At 32.3% G+C, this 10798-nt stretch overlaps 1 protein-coding gene across 2 annotated transcripts; it reads right to left on the reverse strand.

Annotated features, from left to right (window-relative positions):
• Positions 1 to 7495: 7495 nt before the first annotated feature.
• LOC120074762 (galacturonosyltransferase 8-like) lies at positions 7496 to 10039 on the reverse strand. 2 transcript variants are annotated; one of them, XM_039027996.2, is made up of 3 exons: positions 9704 to 10039; positions 8130 to 9401; positions 7496 to 7993 (listed from the first exon to the last, which is right to left on the reverse strand). In XM_039027996.2, the coding sequence occupies exons 1-3, from the start codon at positions 9869 to 9871 to the stop codon at positions 7718 to 7720; spliced, it is 1716 nt and encodes a 571-aa protein (XP_038883924.2). In that variant the 5' UTR covers positions 9872 to 10039; the 3' UTR covers positions 7496 to 7717. The 2 variants fall into 2 exon arrangements, with proteins under 2 accessions (XP_038883924.2, XP_090167647.1); XM_090311521.1 differs by having other exon boundaries at positions 9710 to 9978.
• Between the last annotated feature and the right edge of the window lie 759 nt (positions 10040 to 10798).

The following is a 10798-nucleotide window of genomic DNA, read 5'->3' on the forward strand; positions in this document are numbered from 1 at the left end:
CCTCATGATTCCTAGAGAGAAATCATAAAGGTTTGGCGATGCATAGTCTCTAATGGGTCTATTGCGATCGTTTGTAAATAGGATTGGATTCGCCATCACATTGTTATCATTTAGTGCTCCATTTCCAGGCTGCTCCGCCATCTCTTCTTTATTTGACTGTGGTTGCTGTTGGCGGTCTCTCAATCTTCGTCTAAACATCCTTCCAATCTTCGGGTCGTAATTTGCCAGAGATTAAGAGTCTGCAAAGAAATCAGAAAAATTACCGTTAGCAAACTATTTTGCTGAAGTCCTCGGCAACGGTGTCAAAAACTTGATGCTTGATTTTATGAAGTGAAAATGTGAATGATATGCATTGATGAAATTGCGTTGAGCACTCAAGTTTCCTCAACAGAATCCAAGTGTAAATTCCACTGAGTTTCCTGGTAAGTCCAGGGTCAAACTCAGGGACTTGTGAAAACAGCTTGCGTTGGTAATTTTTATGAAAACTTTGCGGTAACCAAATAAATAAATTGTCGGTTTGTTGTTGATTGCGTTAATGAGAAAATAAACAAATGCGGTGGATTTGAGAAAAGTCAGTTGTGTGATAGATATACTGAGTATGCGATGAACGGGTTGAGAAGATCTTTAGCTAGCGTTATTTGGGAATGCATCAGACTATGCGATCATGCTACAACCATGCACAACAAGTCATTTTCCAATGCAAATGCGATGCTCCTAAGTCTAGGATGCATGTGTTGAATGAAAAAGTGTCTATAGAGCTTATCCCTAACTCTCTACTCTTGTCCTATGCGATGATGCAAAATTCATAAAAGCAAGGTGACCGCATACAATCATATCCTATCTCTAGGATGCATGCGATGCGTTGATAATAAATAGTGCTTATTCCTAAGCTCTTATCTCTTGATTATGCGTTATAATCTGACTCTTCCGAGCCTAGATTCTAACCTAACCTTCCCAAGCCTAGATCCTGTCCTTAGACTATCCTCCCGAGTATCTCTAATGGACGAATGAAGCATACATAATACAAGATAATCGCATAGAATGAAGATTCCTTAGTTGTGCTAGCTAAATGCTTCTCAACCCATTCAACTAATTTAGCTACTCATGCATATTCGTGGGATGTGATTCAGCAAATCAGTTGATAAATGTAGCAAATACATGAGAATCTCGACCCAAACTCTTTCGAACCACTACCCATTCAACTCATTCAACCCATTCAATTTGATTATGTTTTCTATCATGTTTACATTTTAAAATTATAAAATTAAAATATTCGTGGTGCACGATCGCTGACAAAATGGTAAAAGATCGCATAGACCATGGTGAGCGATCGATAATTACATGGGATGTGATTGATGATACCATGATAAGCGACCATTGATAGTACGGTAAACGATCACATATACAATAATAAAGGATCATTGATACCATGGTAGGTGATCATTTATACAATGGTGAGCAATCTTCTACCACACACAACGAATGCTTGCAAAGACTTATAGACTCTGTTAACACTTACAATATTCATTTATGGGTATGATGAATGATATTCTTCCAAGAATGCTCGCTCCAGACCCACGAAATAAATTGAATAAAATTAAAAGCGATCAACCAGATTGTTTGACTAAAAGTGAGAGAGAAATGGAGAAAGTGGTAGTGTTTGACTTAAACTAAAGAGTTGAAAGTGATCTTCATGTCCCATGGATAATATCAGTAACATTGAATTTAGTACAATGTTGGTTGATAATAAATGGTGATAGAGAATGGATTGAAATATCAGTAAGTTTGAAGCCAATTGGCTTTGCATTTTCTCTCAAACCACAAATGTGTCAATATTTCATCGAAGAAGATTATATTGTTGTAGATTTTGAGATTAAGTCTAGATTGTGTTGATTTATTCTTCAACAATTTGAAAAGAGATTCTCAAACTTAGGAGGAGCTTAAGTTTTTCTAAGTGAAGCAGTTTTTATTTGAAGGAGGAAACATACAAGTTCATTGTGAAAAGAAGTCTCACAATTAAGGGGAGCCTAGGTGATCATTTACTAATATTCTTATATTTAGGGGGAGCCTTAGTATGTTAAAGGTGAGGGGATCTCACAATTAGGGGAATACAAGCTTCATTGAGAAGGAGTCTCATACTTAGGGGAGCCTAAGTAATCGCTCTCTAAGTTGGTGTTAAGTCGGTATTTACATCGTCAATAAACCCTTGGCCTAAACAAATAAGCTGGAACCGATTGAATAATTAAATCAAATAATGAATTCCTTGGAGGGGTGGGGTGGGGTGGGGTGGGGAGCACTGGTTTGTAAAAGAAATTAAAAGAGAAGAAAATGAAGATTTTTATTATCTTGAGACACAAAAATTGAGCAAAAAATATAGTTTTAAATTCTCTATGGAAAGATTCTTGGGAAATATAGTCAATAGGTATAGTTCTATCATCGAATTAAAAAATATTATGAAATTTACACAATCCCGCAATCTATTAAGCAATGCCTAATAGCCCAATTAGTTAATCAAGAATTGTATTCCAATTAACTTTAAACTAGTAAAAAAAAAACACTTCCTTGATAACAATGATCATGTTTTTATCTTAACTTGTATTAAATTCTAGGGTTTTTTTGTTGTGAAGTTCTTTAAGATGGAAAGCCTATGCTTAAAGACCGATTTATTGGAAGATTCTAAACTAGATTACTCATACAAGAACTCAAAAAAAGTCTTCATTCAATACAAGAAAATCTAATTTTTGCAACAAAATCTACTATTATAAAAAGTAGCCTAGTAGAACTTGCTAACAATAAATTAAGAGTTCTGAGTCGTGAATTCATCACAATTAATTTCTATCGAAAATTCATACAAGAATCAACCACGAATTGTGAAGTTCATAAGAAAGATTACAAAATTCTCAAGAACTAAACCTAATTGACAAATTTCTAAGAGTTAGAACTTACCTAGTCTTGCATGATGTTGATTTCTTCAATCAATCCAAAGAAATTACAAGTATAGAATCAAAGAATACAGAAATATGTGAAAGAACGGTGAAATTTGGGCAGAAATTTTTCTTAAATTGGTCTATTCTTTGTGCAAAAATTAAAATTTAGCTTTTATATTTAGGTCACAGCATCACGACTTTATGTCGAGCGTTGCAATGCTCTTATCAATCCAGACCTCGACCATTGGGGTAAACATTGCAGCGTCACACCACTATTGTAGCCTTGCCCCAATGCTCTTGTCGGAGTTGCAATGCTATCCTCAGTATTACAATGCTGTGATCTAGATATAAAAGCTAATTTTCAAATTTTGCACGAGGAAGAGACTAATTTTGAGAGAAAATTTAGAGTACTTGAAGAAACTATGCCCAAATTTCACATTCCTTCACATATTTATGTATTCTTTGATTGTACATTTGTAATTTATTTGGATTGATTGAAGAAATCAACATCATGCAAGATTAGGTAAGCCCTAACTCTTGGAAAATTGTCAATTAGGTTTAGTTCTTGAGAATTTTGTAATCTTTCTTATGAATTTCATAATTCTTGGTTGATTCTTGTATGAATTTTTAATTGAAATTAATTGTGATGAATTCACAATTCAGAATTCTTAATTTCTTGCTAGCAAGTTCTAATATGCTACTTTGCATAACAGTGGATTAAGTTACAAAAATTAGATTTTTTTTTTGTATTGAATGAAGACTTTTTCTGAATTTTTGCACGAGTAATCTAGTTTAGAATCTTCCAATAAATTGGCCTTTAAGTATAGACTTTCCAACTTAAAGAACGTCACAATGAAGGAATCCTAAAATTTAATGCGAATTAGGATAAAAACATGATAATTACGGTCAAGAAAGTGTTTTTGACTAATATAGGGTTGGAATTCAATTCTTGATTAACTAATTGGACTATTAGACGTCGCTTAATATGTTGTGATGTCTATTCATAATGAAATTGATGGTTTGTCCTTCTATCGACTATGACTTTGAAATTGCTTCGAACAATTTTTCTCATGCTTCTTTAAATTTTTGCAACAAAGATGATTCTTGTATAAAGTTTGGTTCTAATTCTTCTATTGATGTTTGCAATAAAGAAAAATCTTCCAAAGATTTAGTTTGAAATCTTCGAATAATTTTTGCATAAAAGAAAATTCTTCAAATTCTTCAAAACAAAAACAAACAAAAATTTTATAATCTTTGCTCTTTTGATAATATACAGGTTAAAGGGATTGAGTCCAAGGGTCACCCAACTCCTCCAAAGAACAATTTCTTATGTAAATGTTTCAAAAGACTAGAAAAAAAAGGCCCAATGAAGACTGAGAACGTTTGTATTCCTTAAGAAGAAGAAGAAATGAAGAAAAGGCGAAGAGGCTCAAGCTAAAAAAGATCCAAGGAAGAGTGTTAGCTTAGCTCACTTGAGTTTTGTTTTGACCGAACCCTCTTACACTTAGCCCATAATCACTCAAAGTTGAGCAACCGATGATTAAAATGTCTTTCCTAGAGAGAGGCATGTGTCAAAATTTTCTCTTTCTTTCTTTCAAATTTTCTTATTTCTTATTTCTCATTAATTTTAGCATCTTCCAATAATAAAGAACTAAAAGAACTTTGAAATCTCTTATTCCAGGCAATAAATAATCATTAAAAAAAGCTTAACATTTTGCTTGAAAGATCAAGCACCCATCCAAAAACCAAGAGAGTTTTCTGTTTCCCTCGTTCTTTTTTGTCCATGTGCTTTCCTGTATTTACGATATTGAGGACAATCTTAGCTTTTAGTTTGATTAAAATTTGCCTTTGATTTTAGTTTAATATCTAGGTCTTACAATGATGCTGAAATTTTTTAGATAACTCTGGAGCAATCTGAGCTTGGATTTGTGATTTTGATATATATGATTTGTGGTTCTGGTGTTTGTGATTTTATGTTTTGATATTTTGACCATTTTGATATATTTTGATACTTTAAGATTATGTAGCTTTGATGCTTTGATATATATGCTTTGTGGTTTTGGTATGGTTTAGTGATTTTGTTATCATTTTCACTTCTCTAAAATTTTGACCCAATCTGAAAATTTTGAGAATTTGATCAATAAAAATTTACGACTGAGTTTTTCATTTTTGCTTCAAATGCATGAATGTTTGTTTGTATGAACATACATAAAAACAAAATCAATTCATTTCAATATTGATTCAGTATATTTCTTTTACCCAATAATTTCTTCCTAATCAATGAAAAGTTTATAATGCACTCATTTAAGTGTATATTTTCAAAACCTTAGATACAAAAATTTTCAAACAAAATTTTGACCTCATTTTTTTGAAAAAAAGAAATTCTTATCAATCTCATGAAAAATTGAATGTCTTATTTCAAGTTTATTTTAGAAGTTTGGAAAATTTTTATCTTTCTTGACTTTCTTTATCACCTCGAAAGACTCACCTTTAGCTTTTAGAGTAACCAACTTGTTTTAGAAGAAGACTAGACAAAGTGAAATCCCCGAATATAAAAGAAATGGGGGGAGGGAGTGAGAATTTTTTTTTCCCGTTTGCAATTCGGGGCCGGGGACAGGGAATATATTCCCGACCTCGACCCCGTCCCATCCCGACTTTTGTATATAAATGATAAATTTATATATATATAAATTAATATGGTAGACTTTGTTTGTTAGGATAATTATGGAGGTTTTAGTTATTTAAGTTTAAAACTTGCTTTAATTCCTGAGATGTCATAATATTTAAGATAGGATGTTCTAATTGTTGAATTTTAATTTTTACAAATTATGAGAATTTAGCATTTTAATTATATCTTTTTAAATTGAATGTGTATTATTGTTTTTATTACCAAAATTGATAATATTTTATTTAAATGAAAGTTGTATTGGATATATTTAAATAATTGTTAAAAATATATATTTAATTGAAATAAAAAAAATTGTTAGAAAAAATAATTGCGGAAAAATTTTCCCCATAGGAAATCCGACCCCCGTGAAATCCCCTTGAAGAATCCCCACCCCATTCTTATGGAGAAATTTGTGGGGACGTGGAATGGAACAAGGGGCGAGGATGGGGATGGGGCGGGCTTCCCTATCCCCATCCCATCCTGTGGACATCTCTAGTCGTAGGTCAACTTCATATCCAAATCAAAAAAATCCATCTCTAATTCAACAGAAATCTTTGTAAAAAAAAATTAAGTTTTATTTAAAATAATTAAAAAAAAAAAACTCCCTATTACAACTTTTAAGACTATTTATAATGTATAAGTAAACAAGACAATTAAATAATTAATTCTAAAATATTAATCAAATACTAATTAATCTAGAATTGAAAATTAAACTAAAATTAACGAAACTATACAAATAATCAAACTATTTTCGAAAGTCTATTATAGGATAAAATTGCAACACTTTGCAAAAGTGTGTACTCTTCGATGAAATTGAAAGTTTAATATATAATTTGATTGACGTGGTTTAATTCACGATAAAATTTGATATTTTCCTTTTAATAATAGATTGAACTCGAAGAGTAATTAGATATTGCCAAATTTCCAATTTAATCTAAATAAATTATAGTCATGTCTTTTTCTTTTTTTGAAATTAAGAAATTTATAATTCTAGTAGAGAAATTATTTCAAATGGCAAACCTGTTGAAAATATTTACAAAATATAACACAATTTTATAATGATAGACTTATATTAGTGTCTATCAACGTTGCCAATAGCCTATCAATGTCTATCATTGATAAATTCTAAGATTTTACTATATCTTATAAATATTTTGATTCATTTTTCTATATTGAATAGAATCCTAATCTAGTACTTACGAAAATATTTAAAATAAAGTTGAAACATATATTTTTTTTTAATTTTTAAAATTGACCTCTTGTTCTAACTTCTTTATATATAAAATATTGCATTTAAAAGAAATATATATATAATGTTCCATCTTTAGTTTACCACTATTTTTATATAATGCATAATTGATATGTTCTCGTCTTTGAGGATGAAAGTTTAAATTCCAAAGGAAAAAATATTGATTGTTGGTCATAAAAAATTGAAACTTACTTTTCAATTAGAACACATTTAACATCAACACGAACATCACTCAACAATAATTGACATGTATTTGTTCTCCTAAGGTCGAACGGTCAAATCCCCATACACCATTTTATTATACTAAAAAAAACTTCCAATATAATTTAATTATCAAACAACTAGCTTTTAAACATATTAACATTTTTTTTATATACATAGAGTGGAGAAATCTAACCTCTGATATCAAAGCCGATAGTGTTTATGTCAGTTGAGCTTATGCTTACGTTGGATGAAACAACTTCCACGTATAGAACTATATACATACCCATAGATATTATCATTCTTATCTACTTTTATCTCACACATTAAATTTCTTCAACATAATTCTTTTATTTTAAAACCTTCTATAAAATAATAATAAATTTAACTAAATTTTCAAGGCAGGTAGTGCTAAAATTAATTGATGAAGCAGATTTATAATGCCACTGGTGAAGACAAAATTAATATGTATGTATATAAATTACTTTAAACTGAAACATTCCTAGCAAACAAGTAGAAAAGAATCAAAATAATGTTTAAAGATACTAGACAAAAGCAAAGCTATATATTTTGGATCAAAATAATGCTACTTTTCCTTTGGACAAGCAGCCAGTTTAGCCTCATCCTACATTACTATTAACTATATGGATGATTTGAGGCATCATCTATATTCTAAAGGCCAAGGTTGCATGATTGAACAAACTCCAACTCATAATCCACATACCTTGTCCAATATGGCTTAAACTGGGAGATGGCAATGTCTAGCCATGGTTTCATGTTCCCATTGAAGTGCACAACTGCAGCATTTTGAATCTCATCCTTACTAATGCTGGGGTTGTAACCGAGTCCGAGCACGTGCCATGTCTTGTCCAGTGGCTTCGTCGTCGAGTAAAACGTGATTAGACCAGGAGGCAGTGTCCCCAGTTTCCACAATGTACGATTCTCATTCTGCACACAACACAATCAATCAAACAGTAAAATGTGTTAGTGAAGATATAATTGTAAGTTAAGTCAGATATTTGAAAAGGGACTGTCCCCAATTTGTAAAAGAATTTGTTATGAATGAGATGAACGTTCGCCGTACCATATTCTGCCAATAGTGATAATCTTCTGTGCAGTTTTCCCTTCTCCAAGCATCCAAGTCAAAGAAGTTCATTCCATAAGCCCAAGCACATGCCTTGGGATCGAATTTCTGTTTGATTAACGGATGCGAGAAATTCATGTACTGTGCATATCTATGGAACGAGCCGAAACATGTTTCCACTGCCCCGTTTACTTTTCCATCCATATCAATCTTCCACAAGCCAGTCAAGTCCTTCTGCACAACAATGTCATCATCCAAAAACAAAATTCTGTGTAGTTTTGGGTACATCTCAGGCAAGTAAAACCGCAGATGGTTCAAAATCGATAGGTACTTGGGATTTCTGAACTTCATATTCGTCGTGTCCTTTGTTGCATTTTCAACGCTGTTCTCAAAGTAAAACCTCTGTAAATTTGCAGACTCTAATTGGCGAAGAACTGGAACATAGGAAGAATTCAAGAACTTGTAATCCTCCACTGCCTTGACTTCAATGTGAGCACCGATATAGTCCTTCAATTTGAACATAACTTGCATTGCCCCAAGATTCATCTTGTCCGTAACAACATGAAAAACATGCTTCCATGGTTGTTCAGCATTCTTCACAGCGGAATTAACCACCACCGATGCAGCAACTACATTATCTGAGAATATCGCATAATGGTATAGAGTTGGATCCTCTATTTCAGGTGGTACAGGCTTTCCTACATCCGAATATTTCTCAGGATTTGCAATTCTCTCTTCCATCAACCTCATTGCAATGCAATGCAAACTTTTTGGAAGAGACTTTGCAGCAATCAAACTCGAGAAAGCTCCTTGTTTCTTGGCTTTCGACAACAGTTCATTCGCGGCAAAAATTGTATCCTTCAGCTTCTGAATCTTAAGTTGATTGTCAAATGACTCTTTCGCTTCCGAAATCACTTGTCTGGTAACTTTTATACGCTCTTTCACCTCCTTCTCAAATTGACGAAGCAGAGCCTCATCTAAGGAAGGCGTTTCACGCTCAAAAAGACTACCGTAAGCAGGTTGATTATTGAGATCTGTATAGTTCTGAGAAAGATCCGCGAAAACTCTAACGAGCTTCGAATACTCAAGCTTAAGCCTTAGAGCATAAGAAGCATAGGCGTGAAGCAAATTGCGATGGTCATCAGCTTGCTTCCGGATCTGGTCCAACCGTTGTTTAAGAGGATCCGATTTCACACCCAATGGGAATCTTCTCCCGTAACTAATCCGATAAGAGCCAAAGCCAGAGCCAGAACCAGAACCAGAACCAGAACCCTAATTTCACACAACAACAACAGAAACTAACATACTCCATAACTTAAATCATAATCCAACAAACAAAACAATAAATCTTAAACATCTGAAAATCAAAAGTAGTGAAGTGAACTAAGAAAGATTCACATTCATAAAAACTAATCAATTTCAAGTACAATTCGGATTCAGACTAAAACATCAATCAAAGCCGGATCCAAAACACTAAAAAACAAACTGCTCAATTACTAAGTTCAGTGACAGAAAAAGACAGCACAAGCATTACGTTTCTCGGAGACTAAGAAGAAGAAATGCATCGTACTTACCGGAACGGGGAGATCAGAAGTGTCGGTACTGAAAGAGAGGAAGGACAAAGAGACGAAGATGAAGAATGCAATCGAGGCGATGCCTCTGAAGGAGAAGATTCTGGCCATGCTTCGAAGAATATGAATAGGTTCTTCATTGTTTCTACTACGATTTTGCAGGTTCGCCATTTTTTCCCCCTCAGAGAGAGAGGTTGAAGGAGAGACGTTTGAATCGGAATCTGAGACTGCTGAGGTTGAAGGAGAAGAATTGGATTAAATTTTACAGATTGGTTTATGAATCTAATTTACTTTTTAAATTCAAAAAAATTTAATTGATATTTTTTCTTATTTTAATTTGTGATAAAGTGTTAAATAGATAAGCTATGCTTTTAATCATGAATTTAATATGATTTTTTTAGTTCAATAATGTTGAATTTATTGTTTTTTTTACAATAGTCTAACCTACTTAACTAGTTAAGTCATTATACCTTCGTCCTAATATAATATTTGAATTCTCATCTCTATTAAATTAAGGATAATATTTAGGTGCTACATCTATCTAAGGTTTAAAATATTAATTTTGATGAAAATATCAATGCCTTCATTTTAAAAAAAAAATCCCAATAAAAATATCGACAAAATGTTGATGTTGTAGATAATTTTGAAAAAATTATAAAAATAATAAATTAAGAAATGTATTTAAATTAGTAAATAAACTTTTTATGATTTTTAAAAAATAATATATTACCGGTTTCTGAAAAAACCTATTAGAGATATCCATTAATACATTATGGGGCCCCTATATTGATGTCAAATCTTTCCATTTATGGCTATTGTTGGATATTTTAGTATGTTGTTTTAGTCATTTTTTTTTCCTTAATGTAATATTGCATGTCACTTTTTTTTTTGGTTACTTGTCTCCTACATTTTTTTATGTGCAAATATAGACAATGTTCATTGATAATTTGTTGATTTGAGGGATGAGGTGACCTAAGATGAGGTGATCGACAAGAAGCGGCCAGAAATGAGGTAATCGACAAGGAGTCAGAATGAGATGACCTAAGATGAGAAGACTTACAAAAAGAATTAAAGTTGTACACTGGTATGGTACTTATC

This window comes from Benincasa hispida, chromosome 3 (genome assembly GCF_027475165.1).
Source record: "Benincasa hispida cultivar pf3 chromosome 3, pf3_genome.v1.1, whole genome shotgun sequence".
Taxonomy (NCBI): Eukaryota; Viridiplantae; Streptophyta; class Magnoliopsida; order Cucurbitales; family Cucurbitaceae; genus Benincasa; species Benincasa hispida.